Here is a 21,363-nt window from a genome sequence, read left to right on the forward strand (position 1 = left end):
CATGTGAATATTTTACTGAAAAATAAGACAAATAAATTGTTAAAGTTTTTACAATTCTGATTTTGCATTGAGTCTCTCTCCTGTTGCCTGTTTGTGGACCACACTGGCCAGTGGGTCTCTGCCTCGTCCTGGGGGCCATTCCAGCAGCTGCAGCTCCATGGAGTTGAGGTCCCTCCTCTGGTCACTCAACCTCAAGTTCTGAACGAAGGCATTTGCCCAAAGTAATTGCCAGACTTGGTTTTTATCTCGAGTACCAGGGTTTTTAGACCTCGTGTAACACAACTTCGGGAAGTGCCCCAGTGCGGTAGGAACATAAAGCACTTTTCCGTGCCGCGGAGACTCGCAGGTAGCAGCAGCACTCTGCACGCAGCTTCACGGCCGGGGTGGGACTGGCTGATTTTCCCTAATACAGCCTAGCCTCTAGCGGTGTGGACCTCCCAGAGTTCGGGTGAAAACTAGCCAGGCCTGGCCTAAGGACCCAGGTCCTGCGCCGGCCCAGCAGGGGCCCCAAGGTCCGCTCACCTGAGCAGCACGAACCTGCTGGGTTAGGGAGGAGAGGGGAAGACTTCTCATCAACTTGTATTTGTGTTGTCTCACGCAAGTCACAGCTCCATTATGACTTTCTCTTAATCGAGGAGTCACTTAAGATTGTATGGTTTACTTTCCAATGATCTGAGGCTTGCTTTATAGTGTGTGTTCATTGCTAGCTTGTTAATTACAGTGCCATTAGATCTGGTCTCCGAGGCATCATTTGAAACTGTTGCACTTTTCATCCAAAAATGTAGCCAGTGTTTATTGCACTCTGGTTTCTGTTAGATCAAATGTTTCAGTTTAGTTGCTTCAATGGTGTCTTTACTAAATGTTGTCTTCCTCATCTGTTCCTTTATGATGACAGTTTTCTTCCCGGTAACTGTCAGGTTTTGCAAGCAATCTAACCATTTTGATTACATTTCTGTGGTACATTTTTTTTCATATTTTTATTTTCATCCTTTCTATTATGGTTTTGTTGAAGATATTTCCCTTATAAAGAGTAACACTGAAGTGAATTTTGATTTTTCAGTCCAATCTAAGTATCTCTGGGTCGGGGGCGGAAGAGGTGGGTTTAGTCTGTACATTTGGTGATTCCTGGGAACTTTGTACGTCTCCCTACCATCTTCATTTTCTGTTTCCATCTTTTTTTCTTTGTTGTTTTCCCTTTTCCCAGATTTATGTTGGATGAGTTTCCTCCCTTCTGCTAATTTGGAAGTTATACATTGTATTTTCATTGTTCTTAAGCTTTAAAACAAGTTGTTAGCTCTTAACAGTTCATAACAGAGGCTTAACCCCGACTGCACAAGGGCTCCTGGCCTGTTGCTCGGCCACGTGGCTTGTGGTGCTGTGAGTTGGAGGAAGCCACACCAGAGGTGACAAGGGAAGGACAGGCAGGAGGAGGCCACAGGGCGGTGACAAGGGGCAAAGGAGCTGAAGAAACCCTTCAGTAAGTTCATCTACTCCCCGCAGACATCTGATTGGTTTTATCAGACTCTAAACTTAATCACCAACCTATTGAATAAAAGTCATTGACTAAACACTTATTCAATACCCATATACATTTATTTTCATTCAGCTCAGTCTTCCATGCAGGCATTTCAGTGATCCGGCCTCAGCAAATCCTGCAATGCAGTGGCCCAGGGGGTGGTATTTCAAACACACTGAGACAGGAGGCAAAGCAACCGGCTTTACTGGTCAGCAAATTTGTCACAGTGCTTTGGTTCTAAACTCCTTTTACATTTACAAACCCAGGAACCCCTATTTTTTCTTTTTCCTACTGAGGACGGGTTTGGGTTGGACCACCATGTCCTCCTTAGGGGGACTGGGCGCCAAGTGCAAGGAAGAGGCTTCCACCGGCTCCTTGATGACGGTGATGTGGACCTCATAGTCCTGCCTTTTGGCCTCTTCCTCTCTCAAGCTATTCAGCCTAAGATGAGAAGCAAACAGAAGGAGGGTTTTTTTTTTTTCTCTGTAATATCAAAAGCAGCGTTTATGTGCTGTGATGTAAAGTCATCTAAACCTGGACGGCAACGTACAGTTTTGTCTCCAGAACGGACCTGTTTTTGTCACAAAAACCGTAAGTTACCATCACTGCCTGAAAAGAAATGCCACCGTATTTGGACATTATCTACAGTGACTTGCAAACTGCTTTTCTCTCAGCAGCTAGCAGCTAGTAAGTAGCCTTTGAAAACACTTACTCTTTTTCCTTAAGTCCAGCTTAATCATTTCTTCGACAGACTGGCAGGCTTGAGGTGCACTTTCTGCACTTTTTTGAGGTGCAGAAAGCAGGTGTTTGTACTCTGGACCCACATGCCTGCGTGCCTGCGTAGCATCAAGCCTGGACAGTGGTTCTAGAAAGGCGAGTGCACAGCCCCCACTGGGCACTCAGCGAGTGCCGGTCACCATTCCTCCCCGCAGGCCTGTGGGCTGTTATCTCCAGCTAACAATGAGGAAATGGGTGCACAGTGGCACCCCTTGCCCAGGGCCACCCAAGTGTTAAGTGGTGGGGCTGGGATTTGAACTGGGAAAGACCACTCTAGATCTGTGGTCTTTCAGCCACTCTGTCATACTGCCTTTTCGTGGGAGCCTCGCAACACAGACGTCACTACCATCTTAGACAACAGGAGAGAACAGGCAGCTGAGAGGCAGGGCTCTCCCTGGTAGCCACAGGTGCTCGGCGCCCCGTGAGGACACGCCACCTTCAGAGGAGTGTGTGTGCTCTTGAGGAAAGCACATGGTCCTGAAGCTCCTGGCAGCTCCAGGGAACAGGCAGGAGAGGGCCCAGCGAGCCCGCGGGGGTGCGGCAGGTGGAGGGGGCCGTTACCTAGCTTCCAGCTCGTCGTCCTCCAGCTCTTTCTTCTTGGCAATGGCCGCAAGCTGCGACCTGTTTTCCTTCACTTTCTTCTTGAGAACCCCTTGGCACCTGTGTGCCGGGAAGAGGACGTTCACAAAGAAGAAACACACGCGGCTGAGCCACAGGCGGAGCTTCGCGTCCTGGTCATCCTCGGGGTTTTCCTCTGGAAGAAAGTTTCGTTTTAGTGGACACCCATGCGGCTCTGCAGCAACCGCGGAGGCCGGGTTCACGTCCTGGCCCTCCCGGCGGTGCCCCCAGCCTCAGTGACAGCGGGTGCTGCGCTCTCAGGCCTCCGGGGGGCCAGGGAACCACACAGCGCTTCGCGGGCTGCCTGGAACGAGGCAGGGGCCCCAGGCCGCAGCCGTGACTGTCAGCTGCTCCTTCGAGTCTCCTGGTGCCTGTGCTTTTTTTCTAAATAGCGTAAGTGTTTTGGTTTTCTAAAATTCAAATTTTAGAAAATTTATAACACTTTCTATGTCTTGGGGGGAAAAAGGAGACCTCTTGGCATTTGCATAAATTGTCTTTTTTTTAAAAATAATTATTTATTTTTAGAGAGAGGGGAAAGGAAGGAGAAAGAGAAACATCGCTATGTGACAGAGACATCAATCGGTAGCCTCTCGCACAGCCCCAAATGGGGACCTGGCCCGTAACCCAGGCATGTGCCCCGACTGGGAATTGAACCGGCGACCTCTCAGTTCTCAGAGTGGCACTCCGTCCACGGAGCCACACCAGCCGGGGCTGCATACATTTGTCTTTAAAGGTAGTTTCACTAAGAGAATAATAAAGAGGATTTTAACTCTGAATTAAATAAGAAAATAATTACTGACTTGTGAAATAAGTCAGAGAAAGAAAGACACTATGTCATCTCATTTATACATAGAATCTTAACAACATTAAAAAAATTCATAGAAAAATAGATCAGACTTGTGGTGCCCAGAGGCAGGGGCGGGGGAGGGCAAAGCAGGTGATGACGGCCGCACAGCACAGACTTCCTTTCTCAGATGCGCAAGCAGGGGTGGCGCGGTGGCTGGTTGGCCCTGCTCTGCGGTCCGCATGCACGTCAGGTGTGCAAAGCCTGAGTGTCCACCACAGGAAAAGTTTCTTCTTGTGTTTTCTCAGAGGACGGATATTAAACATATTGTGGTCACCATTTCATGATGCATGTAAGTCAAATAATAATGTGGCACGCTTTAAACTTATGCAGCCCTGTAAGTCAATTCTAGCTGAATAACACTGGAAAAAATACTAAAAACAAAAAAAAACACACAAACCTCAGTAAGATCATGCCCTGAAAGTGACCTCTTTCAAGCAAGTGACCTCTTTCAAGCAGGAGACAGAACTGGAAACAGCAGTATCAGTCGAAATACACACACACACACACACACACACGGCAGTTGTACATTTTTTATAAATTTTATATAATTTATAAGCAACAGTTTGCCAAACTTAAAGTTCTGTAATTACGATACTCACCATTTTGAGGTAAATAAAGGGTTAGCCCTTCTCCTGGAGATATAAAATTCATTTTGGAAATTCTGTCATCACTTAGAGACTTCTGGAACTTGGGCTTTTATGTAAAAAAGAAAAATCATAAAGCTAAATATTATTTCTGCAGCATTATGGACTAAAACTAACTTTCTACATTTTAATAATTAGAAGATTGTTAATGAGGCCATTCTCTTTAAGCTAATTTGGCTCTTTTTAACAAGCATAAAATACCAATACTCATACTACCAATGAAATAACAGTTACTGTACCTACTGCAAGGCTCCCCCCAAGAAATCAAAGATTTGAAAAAGTGTTTATTACAGTTACCTCACATTCATAAGTGGACGGCTTTAATTACCGCATGTACGCTGTTTACACCCACATTCCTGCCTCCAGCTAGATCTCGCCCTTCACTCCACTCTTGTGTATCCAGCTGTGCCACTTGCCGTCCCCGCTTGGAGGACCTGCCCTGATATGTCCAAAACCAACCCCTTGCCTTTGCTCCAGTCTCCTCTCCCCCGCCCCAGCCTCCCCGGTGAACGGAGACCGTTCGTTCGTCTAACCCATCAGGCCGGAAACCGAGGCGTTTCTCTGCCAGGAAGTCTTTGCTTTCGCTGTCCCTCTCACTCCACAGCCTTCAAAACCCCTCCAGATCATTCCCTAGGCTCCCTGGCTGCTCTGGCAGCGGCGAGGCTGCAGGGAAGCCTGCTGACCCTCCGCTCGGCGCGTCCGCTGCAGCCGCCCCAGTGCCCCGCCCGCTGCCCCTCTGTTCCATCCGCAACCCGCGTGCGCGCGCCTCAGGCCTCTGCGCAGGGCGGTCCTCTCCCAGGCAAAGACACAGCTGCGCCTCACTCCTTCAGGTCTGCTCAACCGTCCCTTCATCAGGAGACCTCCCTGACTGCCCCCCCCCCCCGTTGATCGATGCACAGGAGCAAATCCGGAGTCCGGGCCGGCATCGTGCCCCCGGGCTCCACCACCGACCAGGTCTGCCACGGCGGGCACGTCACTGAGCCCTTCCGGCCCCGGGTCCCGCCTGGAGACCGAAACAGCACCTGCGGCCGTGTGGCGCCTGGTGAGCCCCGCGTGGGCCTCAGCTGCTCTGTGTCCGCCTGCTACCATCTCCCGTCTTCACTCGAAGGTGCGGCCCACGGGAGGACGGGCTGCGAGTTCGCTGCTGGTCTCCAGCACAGGAAGGGCATTGTCACATAGTAGGTGTGCGTGAGTGGTGGAAACCAACCTCTGTTGTCTCGATTTCGCTGAAGTTGCACCAGAGGCCTAACTTGCCCGACGACGACCTGGCGCCGCTGCAGCGCCCGGCGGGGTCCTGGCTCATCTCTGGACTCGGACTCCTGTTCTGGGTGTTCAGAGCAGGGACAGGCTGTGAGAGAGGTAATGGTTTCCATGGAAATAGGCATGCACACACACGATTTGAGCGAAGCATCGTGTACAGTGAACGTGTCTGCACCTGTGAAGCCGTCTCCTTGGTCAAAACAGTGAAATGTGCCTGTCCCTGCAAAAGCTGCCTGTGCCCTGCGGTGACCCCTCGTCCCCGCCCCCAGTCACGGCTGATCGCCTGCCATCACCGCAGGTTACATTGCACTTTCTGGGAATTCTATGTAACTTTATATAAGCACAACAGTATGCACCTGTTTTGGTTTGGCTGCTTTCCCCCAGCACAGTTACTTTGATTCATGCATGGTATTGTGTGTATCGTGCATTATTTCACTGCTGACTCATGCACCATTGCATGACTGCAGTATGACTTGTTTATCCCAGTGGACATTTGAAATGCCACACTGACAACCAGAAGTGACGCTGGCCAGATGGTGTCTGAGGACAGTCCCCAGACCGGATGTTCACGCTCAGTCACCGGAGTCCATGGCGATGCCATCTGTAAGGTCGCTTGCCTCAGAGCAGCACCCAGACCCAGACCGCAGCCTGGCGCCAGGCTCCCAGGTGACCAGGGGTGGGGGGCCTGCCTGGCCGCCGCAGTGAACCGGGAGGCGCTGCAGGGGAACAGGGAGCTGCAGCCCGCGAGGGGCCCAGGGCACAGCCCAGGGATCGCAGCCCGAGTCTCCCCTAGACCACAGTGAGGAGGCTCCTGCGCGAGCAGCTCCGAAGAGTTCCGCAGCCCCCCGCGGGGTCCCCTGGCTCCCCACAACCCCTTGTAGCTCCAATGGCTCCAAAACCAGAAATCCTCCAAGCCTACTAACCTGAACCCCCCATCCAAAACTGGGGCGTCTCCATCTGTCCCAGCACCGAAGCCGTCAATGAAGCACTGCCCCGGGCCTGGCCCCAGCCAGGTCTCGGGGCGAACGAAGCCTGGTGTCCAGGCCTGTGAGCAGCCCCTCCTCAGGGACCCCCTAGTACCTCGTGCCCACTCAGGAGCTGCCCCTTAGCATCTCCACTCTGGGACGCGCTTTCCGCCCTTGCAAACACTAGACCATGCGACGACACCTTTCACGACAAAACACCTCAGGTGTTCTAAGAACCCGCCTGGCGTGTTCGCAGGCACCTGCCCTTCGCTCTCCTATCGTGGCTCGGAGTCTGTCTCCCGGGGTGTGACCAGGAAGTACATTTTCTCTAACTTAAGGAAGAAAAACAAAATATGAAAAGACGACTTATTTCCTGAAAGGTTACAAAAGCCCAGGATACTTTTGAGGATGGTCTAACCATTCCAGAAGAAAACCATTCCTTGCTCTAAATTGTAACATATTACTCGTTACCTTATTTGTTGCCATATAAGTGCTTCCAAGTTCCTCTCCAGTGAAGTAATTGTTTTGAAAACTTAAATAGGATCTAGCCATTTGGTCAGTAACATAGATGAATGCAAAGCTTAAGAGAGCTTCAAAGAATTCCAGGAAAACCAGCTGCAACAGAAGGAACGACGGCGTCTTAGTCACCCGGACCTGCCTCGAGGCCAATCGGCGCCTCGTCGCGGCGCCCCTGTCTGTCCTCCGGAGGAGACCCCCTCGCTGCATGAGGGTGGTGGGTGTACACTGGTTTGCAGCCAAACCCACAGTGTTTAAAAGACCTCTCACGGTGTATGTTCTATCACTAGATTTGTCATTTTTCTATTTTGATGAAACACTTTATATTAGCTAACTGAAGATAATCATTTTCAAAAGTACGTCCTTTTTTCTTGTACAACTAGAGAAGTGGCACCTGAGAACCACGCGTCAAGTGCAAGTGCCACCTGCTGTGCGGCCATCCCCTCCCGCCTGCCCTCCACGGTCCGACACACGGGCCTGCGGCGCGGGCACACGTGGGGCTGGCTGGCTGGGCCTGGGATCACCCCCCGCCACGCCCGTCAGCCCTGCACCAGCGCTGACTGGTTGGACCAGCGGCTGCAGGCCGGCCCCTGTCTGCTCCCGGGGACGACCCAGCCCCCCACGACTGACGACACATGCAGTCGGCCCACTGGAGGAGCTCAGGCAGTGCCTTGGGTTTATGACATGTCTACCACGGAGCCTGAGCATGCATTAAACTGCTAAGTAAATTCTCCATGAACTGGAATGGTAGGGTTACATTCTTTTGACTTTGTTCATTTCCTGACATCTCATGTTTTCTTTTTAATATTAATCTCTAGTTTTCTAATGCAATCAAGGATATGTATGTATACATGCACACATATACATATGTGTGCACACACATATGCACACACGTGCACACACACACATATAGTTTTATGTATTGGGATTAGAATTCTTTTAAATCAAATCTTGCTTCTTGGTATCCAAGAAAAAACAGTCTGAACTGGATCTATACCATTTACGTCACCTCTTTACAGACCTCAAGTTCAAAGTTGCTGTCAATTCCGTCGTTCATGAAAGGATTGTCCTCTGCTATGACCTCCACAAATTTGGTTGCTGTTAACTCTTTATTGATCATTTTAAAGTCCTGTGAAAGAAACAGCCAGTCACACCATAATGGCCTATCATTACAAACAGCTATATATTTTTAATGGCAGTTCATATCAATACAACAATTTAAGAAAATGTAACCAGAAATGATTATCTTAGAAAGTGGTGATTTGATAAAGCATTCTCTATTAACATTGGTAGTTACCTCTCTTCTCCAAACGTAATCCTTCAGAAATACCAGTAGAGAGGTTCTGAGAGGCCTACACCCAGGACAGAGAGAACGCGAAAGCAAGCCACCCAGATGTGAGAGGTCAGCCGGGCTCTGTCAGAGGGAAAGGGCTGGGCGGCGGACTCAGCGGGACGGGAGCAGGGCGCCTGGGGAGGCGGGGGCAGGCCAGGGCCCGCTGCCAGAGCCCGCGAGGGAGGGGCGCCTCCGAAAGCCGCGCTGCAGGAGGGGCTGCACACAGAGGACCCCCCGAAGGCTGGCTGAAGACTGGAGGTGCGCTCCCCGAGACACTGAACCGGAGGGCACTCGGCCCGGGGGACACTTGGTCCCCTAGTCACAGTGCTGCGGAAACGAGGGTCAGGTGCAAGGGCCTCCTGGGAAACTCCTCTGTCCACATCGACCCCCCCCACACCCCACTGTTCTCAGATCTGGAAACCAGGCTTCTGTCTCCCAGGAGTTGGGAGACATCCTCCCTTGCAAAACAGAACATCCGAGAAAAGAGATGAATACAGAGAGGGCTGGCTGCGGAGGAGGGGAGCCAGGGACAGCCTCCCGGCTTGGTTACCCCCCAGATGTCGTCTAGTCTCTGACACGTGCCACTCGCCCCCCAAAGGCTTCCCATGTGCCGCACCCCTACGTGCACACGGGCAGCCAGGGCTCAGCACGCACAGGGGAAGCCAGCAGGGAGAACAAGAAAGGAGGTTTCACATGCGGGTGTACACACACACAAACACGCACACACCGCGCCACACTTACATTTCTTCAAGCACCCTACCCCGCCAGCATTCAGTTCCTTTGGTTTTAGCCCTCAACTTCCCACAAGTATAAATCAAAAGCATCATGAAACAAAAACCACCAGTACTTAGCACGAGAATATTGTATAAATTAGATGTTCTCACTATTTTCCAAACTGGTAACATTTTAAAATTCCTCCTTTGATGAAGGATGATTTTTAAAAACGCCATTCGCTCCCCTGCCCCCTTCCTCGCCGGCAAGCTCTGCTCTAGCACAGACCCCGGGCGGCCGGCTGCACCGACCCCGTGGGCAGCGGGGCTACTCCCTTCTGCCCACAGGGACCCAGGAAAGGTTCAGCGGCTCTGAAAAGGCCTCCCACACCTCACCCTGTTTTTTGAATCGCAGTTCGCCTATTCTCCCTTCAACGAAAATCACAGCGCCTGCAAGGACAAAGCCGGTGGGGGCCGGCGGAGCGCTCACCTCGAGCATCCAGAGGAAGTGCCTCACCTTCATGGTGAGCTCATGCGGTGGCACTGCGCTCGGCCGGCAGTGCGCCCTGTAAACCTCCCAGGTCATGTCGACGTAATTCATCGAGTACAGCGTCTGCTGCTGCTCACTGAACAAATGGCCTAAACGTACCACCGAAGATAAACATTCAAAAAAAGATCACAAAACTGTGTCTTGAAAAACGAGTGAAGAGAATCCTATTGGTTTTGTATTTACCTTTTACACAGCAGGCATTGGGGTGAATGTTCTCAGCCATCAGCTTTGTAAAACACAAAAACAGCGAGGGGCTTCTATTCCTGTGGTAAAAAAGGCATTACCATCACTCCTGCCTCCAGCAGGTGGGCCGCAATCGCCCTCCTAGAGAGGGGCCGGGAAGGGCTTGGTAACCGGCTTCTCACACGTGGGGCAGAGAAGGGGCAAAGCACCATGCTCAGTGGACAGGAGACAGTCCTGGCTGACCTCGCGGTGACCGGGCGGTCAAGGGTGACATCGCCAGCAACGAGACAGATCACAGCCCAGCAGGGAGGGAACAACGGGCAGCGCACCAACCCGCGCGCTCGGTGCCGTGACGGGAGAGCATTAGCAGACCGAAGTCAGGGGCGCGTCACGGAACGGCTGACCGCTAGTCTTCAAAAGCGTCGAGGGTGTAAAACAGAAAGTCTGAGAAACTACCACAGGGCGTAGGGGACTGAGACATGACAACAACATGCCACGTGGGATCCTGGATTAGACTGTGGGACAGAAAAGAGACATCGGTGGGAAAACTGGGGACCTCGTCTGCCGGGCTTCCACCGTTTTGAGCTGATAGCTCATGGTTTTGTGGTTGGTATTTTTGGTTCTAGTCCTTCAGTTCTAGAGTGTGTAAAAATCACAATAAATGCTGAAGGACAGAGGACAAATGCCGTGACTCCGGTGACAGCTAGCGCCGCCCCTGTCCTCTGGCAGGGTCCAGAAGTGGTACTTACTGGAATTCTTTGTGGTGAATGTGATAGGCCAGCTGCAGGAGGTAACTCAGAAATGTCCTCAAAAGTATTTTTGTAAATGGAGAATGAATTTCTTCAGCTGGAATGTCATTATTATCTAAAATAAGAAAATTGGAGAGGATGGCTAGTATTTTCTAGAACCTTCTATTTCACTTGCTCCTGGTACGCAAGTCAAAGATGTGAATACTAGCACACAATTCCAGGAACTGAGTATTTTCTTCCTAGAGAATACTCTGAACTGTATATCCACATCCACTTAAAAATTAAGTCCCACTTGAAAGATACATCTGGTTACTTTATGAGAAACTCTCAAGATCCTGTGTCTCAACACTTTTCAAAGTCTTCTGACCCACAACTGATTAATGCAGATAACTCTAAATGGATGCTAACTCTACTTCAAACACTTAAATGTAAAGTGAATCGGTATTAGTTCTAATATTTTATTTTTCAGATTGGTAACTTGAGGCTTTCAGTCCTGCCTCCCAGAATTCATCTGAAATGAGTAAAACCTTCAGAGGCATTAAATGTGTTGCATGGACTTTCTAACTAAAACTCAAGACCAAGCCCAAGACCACCTAAAGCGTTTTTAGGCTGTTCCAAGCCCTCCCCGGCCCTCTCTGCTTCTGCCCCGACAATGTAGCGCGTTTCACGGCAGCTCAGGGCCAGACAGTAAATGCGATACTTCAGGCTCCGAAGGCCGGTCCCTGTCACAACCACTCAGCTCTAGTGTCTGCGGGCACAAGTGGGCTCGGCTGTGTTCCCATCAAACTGTATTTACAAGAACAGGCCGGGGGCCCCCGCGTTGCCGCCCCACTGCAGATGGCCTTGGTGTCCCTGCCACGTCACACGGTTGCTTCTTCACTCACGTCTTAAGCAGCTTGAGAAGGAGCCCATGTGTGGGATCTGCAACGCCTCCCCCAGCCTTTGCCTTCAGCCCCTCACACTCCCCGGCGGGTTCTGGGCGGACATCACGGTGCGCCTCCCTTTGAGCCAACAGGTGAGGGGGACCTGGGATACTCACCACCTAATACCCTGTCCATATCCGCAAGAGTTATTTTGTGGTGATGTAATTTGCAGTCCTTCAGAAACCTCCAGAAGTGAAGCTTTGTCATCAGAAAGGTGTCATCCAGGGAGCAGTCGCATCCTAGGCTGCTGTAGAAGCTATAGATTCTTCTTAACTCCGTAATGTTTCTTAAGATGGCATATTCTACCTGAGAAGAGAAAGCTGTGCGCATCTTCTCTTACCCAGTAAGAACAGAAGCAAAAGAGGCACCTGTTCTCTAAATTAAACGGATAAGGAGCAAGTGGTGCATGTACCCAGTGGAATACGATTCAGCCATAAAAAAGAATGAAACCTTGCCATCCGCAGCAACATGGGGGGACCCAGAGAGTGAAATAAGTCAGACAAAGACAGACAAAGGCCAGATGATTTCACTTATATGTGGAATCTAAAAAATAAACAAACAGACAAGCAGAACAGAAACAGACTCAAAAGAGATCCAGAAAACATTTTTATGGCTGCCACGTGGATGGGGTGCATTAAGGGAAGAGGAAAAAAGGTGAAGGGGTTAATAAGTGCAAATTGGTAGTTACAGAACAGTCACGAGGATGTGAAGTACAACACAGGAAATACAGTCAATAATATTGTAATAACTATGGTGTCAGATGGGTACTAGATTCATTGGGGTGATCTCTTCTTAAGTTATATCTAATCACTGGATTGTACATCTGAAACTAATATAATATTGTACGTCAATCATAATTGAAAAATAAATTATTTTTAAAAAGTATTTAAGCCTAAAATACAAATGTGTAACAATACAAACAGTTTTTACCTGCTTCTGTTCCTCTGGTTGGTCTTTCTCAGGGTACATACTTAGCAACAAACGCAGGTCCAGCTCAACGCTTGTGCCCAACACTGGACTACTTTCACTGCCGTCGAGCTTCCTGATAATTTCTAGCAAATGAAGGCAAACGTAGGGGGTCATGGTGAGGAGCAATGTTCAGCTTTGTCAATGTTATGCCAGAACAATTTTCCACAGAAGTGCAATACAAGAGTGTTCCAAACAACCTAAGGACGCATCTGCGCACGGGAAACATCTGTTTTCTGAAGCATTAGGGGTATTTTGATGAGTGGGTACCATCGAAAACAGAGATCAATTAACTTTCATCCCCCAGGTGCACACTGCCTACCAGTGCTGGAAGACCCTCGGAACTGGCACCCGAGGGCAGGGTCTGCAGACGGGTCTGGGTCCTTGATCAATTCACCCTCAAGGCCTGGGAGCTTCGCTATGTGGTCGTTGCAAAACGGGCCGGTATACACACGCCCGTTCTTGAGAGTTAGTCGGCCCTGCAGATAGAAAGGTAACTTCTGTAGTTGAGGAAAAATAACATGCCTTTTACTGTATTTCAAGTGCTTTCCATAATCTTTAAATTTTTTAAAAATATTTTATTTTTAGAGAGAGGGAAAGGGAGGGAGAAAGAGAGAAACATGGATGTGCAAGAGATACATCAATTGGTTGCCTCTCACACACCCCCAACCGGGGACCTGGCCCACAAGCCAGGCAGGTGCCCTGACTGGGAATTGAACCGGCGACCTTTCAGTTCCCAGGCTGGCACTCAGTCCACTGAGCCACACAGCCAGGGACACAATCTTCCAAATGTAATCTTTAAGGATCTGTACTCACCATGCCGTGTTTTTTATTGAAAACCCATTCGCCCTCGTATACGGCTCCACTGGCATAGTAAAAGGTCCCGTAGCCGTGCCGGTACCCGTTCACAAAGTTCCCTCTGTACTCATTTCTCAGAGGATACTGGGAGTTGGGGGCTCTCTTTAGAAACCACGTGTGTGTTCCTAAACCATTCTGAAAAGAAAGGACGTTTCCATGAGAAATGTTCTCAAAATTTCCTCTGTTTACTTGAGTCTATTGACGGTCAGGTATGGAACCACCACCCTGACCCGTTTGATGGGGCAAAGAACCCGGACGTTGGGGTCACGGAGAGCTGGCTTCCATCTCAGCTCAGCTCCGTGCTGGCCAGTCCTGGCCTAAGGCAGATCGTTCAAGCCCTCCGTTTCTCACCTGTGAACTGGGGGCAACACCTCCCCTGTGCTGGCTGTGTGTATCGGTCAGAGCCAGTGCACGTGACGTGCCTGGCTTGAGTTTCTAAACTTACTAGAGCTGGAATTTCAGATTGCCACACACAGCGACACCGAAGCCCGCACAGGCTGCGGGCCCGCGGGGTGCCTGCCTCCGGCGTGTCCTGCGGGTACCTGGACGCCCCTGTCCCACTGGCCGCTGTACTCTTCGTTAGTTGTCAGCCACCTCATCATGCCTTCCCCGTGGCGCATGTTGTTTTCCCACCGACCTTCGTACACATTTCCAGATTTATAACTAGGACCAAAAAAAAAAAAAAAAAAAATAAAAATAAAAACAATCGGTTATCTCCTATGCACTCATTTACCTCTAAGATTTTCTCTTAAATGTTCTCCCTGAATTCTCGTGAAGAAACCTAACCCTCTCGCCCATACAATCTTCCCTGTAGTTTAAGTCCGTGGATGGGTATGTGGCACGTAAAAATAACCACCTTAGGAGGGGCAACAAAGCACTTTATTAAACTTTCTGATCACCTAATAAGGTGGCAAAGCGGGTAAGAGCAGGGATTTTAAGTCTTTACAGATAATTCCCTGTAGTGTTATAGTTAGTTAATATTTTGCCGCCCCCCCCCAAACATTTTGACCCTATCAGCTCAGTCTAAAAACCAAGCACATGTAGCAAGTCTTCAGAAAACGTAAAACATATCGTGGAGACCCACAGCGCATACGGAGGACGGAAAAAGGCCGTTTCTAATCTACACGAAGTGAAACAGCGCATTCAGGCATCACTTAAGGTGGTGCTTGTCTACACTTCCTGTCGGATATTTGCATTGCCGTGAGGGTGCACCGGGGTTGAACCTTCCCCTGCTCACACGGAAAACACGGCCTCTGCCCTCTCTCCACCCTCGTTAATCCGCCTAAGTGACTGACGCGGGGGTGGGGGGCCCTCCACCCACGTCTGCCCACACTCCAGGCGAGCAGCCGCAGCACCTACCGTCTGACCCCCCAGCCCTTCTTCACGTTGTGGACCCAGTTCCCCTCATACGCAGAGGTGCCCTCTTCATTGTAATAAATGCAGCCCTAAGATAAATAATATCATTTTTTAAAAATCAAGCCTCATACAACAAATCCCGTTGTGTAGGTAAAGATAAAAAACGTACTATATGAATTTAAGGGGCCCAAGTTATGCAGAAGTCAAACATCACACTCAAGCAAGACGTGTAACCCATGTTACGCTTCTGTTTTGCAATCAAGAACATGGTAGTTTCCACCGAGGGAGAATGAGCTGACGTCATAACTTAATGACTCCTTAAAAACAAAGTGCCACATGAGGGCATGGGTTGTCGACTACTTTCATTACCTTCAGTGTATTCATTATATGTGTAACAAGCCATCAAGTAAGCACCTAAAGAAATCCTGGTTTGTTGTCACCTAAAGTGAAGGGTAGCACCTTCCACATCACTGAAGGTCACTCCCGTAGGTACCAAAACCATTTTTCTTTTATCCATTTGGACATCTTACTTACTTACTTTACTGCTTCCTAATACAGGTGACCACAGTGTCACATTTCTGTGATGACTTCTCTAAGGGACAGGCCACTGTGCAAGGTATTTGGAGCTATGCTGACTGGACTCAAGTTAGTGGTTTATTCACTGGTGTGTGTGTGTGCACACGCACGAGAAGGAGACCTTCCCATCTTCTTGCTCATTATCAAGCTACCTTGTTCCTCTGCAGCCACCGGGGTGCCTCCGCGGAGCCCTCGCCACCCTGAGCCTGAACTGATCTGCAATGAGCTAGAACTAAACACAACACAAGACATTAGCTGAACAGTCTACATCTGGGGAAAGTGATGACTATAATGCCTTTTCTTTTCTAAACATATTGCTACCGTATTTCACCATCCCATACCAAAGCAAACCACCACCTTGCTTAGAAGCAAACATAAGCTACGCTGCTGGTGACAATGTCAATGGTGTAGCCACCATGGAAAACAGGTTGGTGGTTCTTCAAAATGTTAAACCTCAAGTTACCATGTGACCTAGTGATTCTACTCCTGGCTATATACCCAAAAGATCAGCAAAAAAGCGCTCAAATGAATCCTTGCACACGTTCATAGCGACACTGTTCACAGCACCCAAGAGATGGAACCAGCCGAGATGCCCCGCAATGGGGCGAGTGCGTAAACAAAGGGTGGCCCGTCCATGCAGTGAGATACTATCCAGACATAAAAAGGCGGGAAGCACCTACAACACGGATGAACCTCAAAAACACGGTGCTCTGTGAAAGAAGCCAGACACAACAGATCACATATTGTATGGTTCTGCTTCGTATGAAATGTCTAGAATAAGTAAACCCCGAGACAGAGAAAGCAAGCTGTCGGCCCTGGCGGGGAGGGAGGAGTGACTGCCTAATGGGCATGGGTACGGGCGGATGGAACGTCTGGGGACAGGACAGAGGCTGTGTTTGCACAACACTGAAAGCGCACTGATGCCACAGGCCACCGAACTGCTCACTCTAGAATGGTTAATTTCATGTGACATGAATTTCGCCTCAATAAACAAAAGTGGATATACCCTCACAGCCCCCGCTCCCCGGCCTCGGTGTTTGGACAATCTGCGTGCAGATGGCCAGCCCACGGCGGCCTCACCCACCGTCCCGTGTCTCTTGCCCTGGCACCAGTGGCCGATGTAGGACACGGGCTGCGAGCTGCACTTGAACACACCAAATCCGTTCCTCATGCCGTCGATCACTTCTCCTTGGTAGGTGTTGCCATCCGGCCACGTGTACACACCGAGGTTCATGGGGATGTTCTTTACAAAGTCCCCCTGAGGCAAAAAAACCGGGGGAGGGACAGAAAGAAGGCGGTGGAGGCATCGCTCAGCCTGAGGGACGCTTGAGACGCGCCCTTGACTACCGGCACTACATCTGTCTCTCCCCTGCGGAGACGCCCGGCTGTCCCCCCGGCTTCTGCCCTCCTCCTTCCGTCTCCACTCTTCCCGCCCTCCCTCCCCTGGCCCCTCCATGGCAAAGCAGCCCAGGCACAAAAGTGTATCTGCGTGCCGACTGAGCTCCAAGCAGCAAGCCGGTGACATCCTGGCCTTGGGAACTGTGGATTCTTGGAACCCACCCCACAGGAGGCTGTGAGTGGACTTGAACCCTGGGCCCTCTCGGAGAGCAGTTCGGTGCTAGCAGTTGCCTTAAAAATACAGACTGCCCTCACCCCAGCAAGACGGGTCTGTGAGACCCCCAGAGAGGAAGGGACGGCTGCGGTCTGACCTCTGCAGAGTGAAGGCACAGGAGGGAGGGCGTGGGAAACTGCTCGCCTAGAGGAGAGGGCCAGGGCACGCCTGGCACGTCAGAGCCCTCTGGAATGCGCAGGTGACCCTGCCAACACCACCAGAGGGTCCTAGGGTGTAACAACTCACTTTTCACCAGCGCCCTTTGGCTCCGTGGATTTCATGTGCTGAATCCTTTTATGAAAGTAGTACGCTTCATTGTGGGAACCTGACCATTACATCTCACAACTACAGTTTAGAACTATCATGTATTATGTGCTTCACCTCATATTTCAGTCCATCAGCCCAGACGTAAGTCCCTGGTCCGTGCATGAGTCCTTCTGAAAACATACCCTTCAAAACAGAACAAGGACAAACCCTTGGGACCGGGCACGGGCTTCACATGACAGCTGCCACCGACGGCGCCAGTCCTTCCCCACCTCCATCTGCGCCGACACGCCGTCTCCGTGGGCAGCACCCGCCTCTGAGCTGGCGCCGCTGTGGCACCCACCTCGTTCTGAGAAGGACCTGAGGCGGGGTCCGAGGAAAGCCCGCTGCCTGCGACTTGCCCCAGGCAGCCCTGTGCGGTCGTTAAACAGGAGCCTGAGTTCAACCTGGGCCGGTATTCGTCAGAGCTTTTACGAAAAACTTAACAAGTATGATAAGGGCGGGGTGGGGGGGGACGGGGGGGGGACCGGGTGCTAAAAGTCACGCTATGGCCGCAAGCACAGAAACCTGTGCGCCTGTAGTAATCACGTATTGTTCTGATAGTCTGGGTGAATGAAGGCCTTCGCTGTGGCATTGTTAATAAATGCAAAAAAGTGAAAACACCCCGAAAGTACCCAACAGCTATGGTATGTCTGTGACTAGTAAATTAGAATGCTATGCAATGTTAAAAATTATTATAATGGAGGAGGGAATGGGGATCTAATGTTGAATGGGCAGAGTATTTTTGGAATGATGAAAAAGTCCTGGCACAGGAGTGAAGGTTGTACAACCTGGTACGTGTACTTAATGGCACTGAACTTGTACACTTACAAATGGTTAAAATGATGAATTTTATGTTATATATATTTACCACAATAAAAACAAGTTACAAAACCATGTAACAACACAAAGAAGGATGCATAAGTCAAATAAGATCCAAGATGCTACCTACAAAATGAATACACCCAGGTGAGAATGCTGATACATCCATTCAAGGAATGCAAGGAACACAAAATTAAAAACGTTTAGAAAAGGCAAAAGGCCAATAGTCCTGGGGTTTTACTCTTCATTATTTACTACAGCGACCTTAAAGTTGTTTGTAAAATAAACAAAAACCAGGAAAAGAAAAAAATCTAAAATGACTACTTCAGTTGCACTAAGCCATGTTTTTTACCTTAAAATACGTAATCAGGGTTCAAAATAAAATCAGCATTAAGTACTTCCAAGTTCTTTTGAAGAATCAATGGATTTGTCTGAAGACGCAAATCTGTACCTGCCTCCCCACGCCTTCCTCCCGCCCACTCCCCGAAGGCGTCACTTACACGGTAGGTGCCACCTCCTTGGAAGACGGCAAAGCCTTCCCCCTCATACAGTCCGCGGGCTTTTCCCCCTTCATAGCTACAGAGAAACCAAACTCAAGGTCACGACTGATGCGAACCCAAGCGAGGGCGGGTTAAGACACATTATTAACACGAATGAAGGGGCACCTCTGCCATTCGTTCACTCCGCGAACGCTCCCCGAGGGCCGCGGTGCACCTGCCCCCTCCTCGGTGCCGGGGCCAGAGCTGCGGCCTGGGAACAAGCCTGGGAAGCTCCTGCCGCCGCAGCTGTCAGTTCACCGAGGAGCGAGGGGCAATGACTGGGAAACGAACAAGCTAGCTTAACCCCAGATCGCGGTCAGTTTTGGTGAACACGCGACTGGAGAGGAAGGTGCTGTTCACGGACAGGCAGGGTGAAGGCCTCTCTGAGAACACGAGGGTTGAGAGCTCAAGGACCTGGAGCAAGCACCCAGGAGAAGAACCCTGGGGAGAGGACCCCAGGAAGGGGACAGCAAGGGCCAAGGCCCTGAGGCAGGAACGGGCCTGAGAGTGCAAGTTCAGAGAAAACAGAGAGGAGAGTAGCACCGCTGGGGCGAGGGGGAGAGCTCAGCAGGAGGAGCGGGGTGCGGTGAGTCAGGGCGTCCAACCTTTTGGCATCTCTGGGCCACACTGGAAGAAGGGTTGTCTTGGGCCACACATTAAATACACAGACTCTAATGAAAACTGATGAGGAAAAAGAAAGGTTTTAAGTAAATTTACGATTTTGTGTTGGGCCACGTCCTTAGCCATCCTGGGCCGCAGGTTGGACACCTCTGGCACTGTGGACCATATTTCATACTTTTTAATATCCTTCTATAGCGCTGAACTCAGAGCTGGAACACAGTAGCTCATTAATAAATGGCTGCTGATACCATTCAAACTACAAATCTTGACTGAGCCCCTACTAGGCCCGAGGTCTGGCGTTTGATATTCTGGGTGTATCTCTGCTATGAAGGAATTTTCAGCCAGGAAAAGAACTTCAGAGTATAAGTAAATTACAGTAATTCCTATAATAGAAAGTAATATATACTATGCATACGGTAATACATAAAAGAAAATGGTACGTATGATAAGACGTTTTGAGAAAAGTTACTTCCTACTGGGAAGGATGGAAAAGGTGGGGCCTTGAAGAGAGGGTAGGATTTGGCCACTCAGAAATAAGGGACAAGCATTCCAGGCAGGGCATCCTATGTAAGCAAAGACAAAAATGAACGGAATTGTGAGGGAAGAGTCTCGCTGGGCTCTCGTGTTTGGGAGAGGAGAGGCAGCCTGAGGTGTTTTATTCTGCAGACAATGGAAAGAAATTAAGAGTTGTTAAGAGAAGGGTGGTAGCCAGCTTCCAAACAGCTCCCAGTGGTTGTCACCTCTGTCATTTGTGCCCTCATGGGGTCCCCTCCCAGGCTCAATAAGGCTGGCCTGTGTGACCAATTAGGAGGCTGCAGAAATGACAGAGTGACATCTGAGACTAGGCCATAAGAGACACGGTGGCCTCCGCCCTCAACTCTCTCTCGAATGGGTCTCCGGGGAAGCCACCTGTCACGCCCTGAGGACGCTCATGCAGCCCTGCAGGGAGAGCCCACGTGACGAGGACACAAGGCAAGGCCTCCTGCCCACTGCGTGCTGGTGGGCCACTCTGAAAGCAGTGTCCAGCCTGCCTGCAGATGACAGGGACCCCAGGTGGCACCTTGATGGAACCTTGTGAGATCTGAGCCCAACCCCATCCAGCGAAGCTGCTCCCAGACTCCCGACCCCCATAAACGGTGAGGTGACAGGTTCTGATTGCCATGTGTTAAGGTGACTTACTACAAAGATAGGTAACTAATACAGGGAGTGACGTAAATGGGAAGGTGAATCTATTCAGGAGGCCTGAGAAGAGAGGCTAGAAGCAGAGACGCCTTTAGGAAGCAAGTCCAAGAGCACAGACAAGGGGTAATGGGTCCAGGCACAGAAGAAGGGAACAACGAGAGAAGCACAGAGGAACGAGAAATATGAAAGGCACACGAAGGAGGAGGACAGTTCTCCAACCTCGAGCCTGGATCTATAAGAGAACGGTGGCGCCCTGACGGACACAGGGACCCACGGAGAAGCCAGCATCTGGGAGAGGAACAGCCACATGCCGAGGAACCCTCTAAGGCGGGCATTCCCTCCTTTTCCCCAGTGAAGATCCCGAGGCTCAGAAAGGTTCGGGGCTGGGGGTGGGGGGTGGGGGTGCACGATGCCCAGAGCTGGCCCAGATCCAGCTCGTCCTAGTCCCAGTCCTGCGGTCTCTGCTTTTGGACACGGGGTACGAAGGCCAGCAGACGATGTACAGCAGGGACTTAAACATGAGAACCTAGAACTCTAGGGGAAAGGCCAGGGCTAACAACGCAGATTTTCATCGTCACCTAGGGGGACAGCAGGGGAAACTGCAGAGGTTCCCATGAGAGAGAACAGAGCATAAAAGCGGACGAAAAGGGGGCAGGGGCGAGACTGCCCAGAACGGTCACCTTTCAACGATGAGATCGGTGAGAATGGGCTCCTCATAGTGAGTGGCGTCTTTGTTTTGTCGAGGACAATTTCTGGACTCCCGTTTGGATCCCGGTTCGGGGAGCTGCGCTTCTGACAGCGGGACAGTACTTGGGGACATTTCTTGTCTAGCAGAATTGTCATCTGGTTTGGAAACCTCCGGATTATCAGAGAGAGATGAGGGAGAGCGGGCAGACTTATCCACTTTTTTGTCTGCTTTTTTCTTTTCTTTCACCAT

At 50.3% G+C, this 21,363-nt stretch overlaps 1 protein-coding gene across 1 annotated transcript; it reads right to left on the reverse strand.

Annotated features, from left to right (window-relative positions):
• Nucleotides 1-1,788: 1,788 nt before the first annotated feature.
• Nucleotides 1,789-21,363, reverse strand: LOC129078333 (radial spoke head 10 homolog B-like). Its single transcript, XM_054583455.1, has 19 exons — nt 21,107-21,363; nt 18,585-18,660; nt 17,341-17,409; nt 16,432-16,605; nt 14,775-14,860; nt 13,958-14,078; nt 13,374-13,550; nt 12,880-13,036; nt 12,522-12,643; nt 11,708-11,897; nt 10,669-10,783; nt 9,920-9,999; nt 9,677-9,825; nt 8,165-8,272; nt 7,099-7,242; nt 5,610-5,726; nt 4,349-4,451; nt 2,855-3,047; nt 1,789-1,957 (listed from the first exon to the last, which is right to left on the reverse strand). Exons 1-19 carry the CDS (start codon nt 21,361-21,363, stop codon nt 1,789-1,791), a joined length of 2,607 nt encoding a protein of 868 aa, XP_054439430.1.

This window comes from Pteronotus mesoamericanus, unplaced genomic scaffold (assembly GCF_021234165.1).
Source record: "Pteronotus mesoamericanus isolate MK-2021 breed Mesoamerican mustached bat unplaced genomic scaffold, CSHL_Meso_final contig_1, whole genome shotgun sequence".
Lineage (NCBI taxonomy): Eukaryota > Metazoa > Chordata > Mammalia > Chiroptera > Mormoopidae > Pteronotus > Pteronotus mesoamericanus.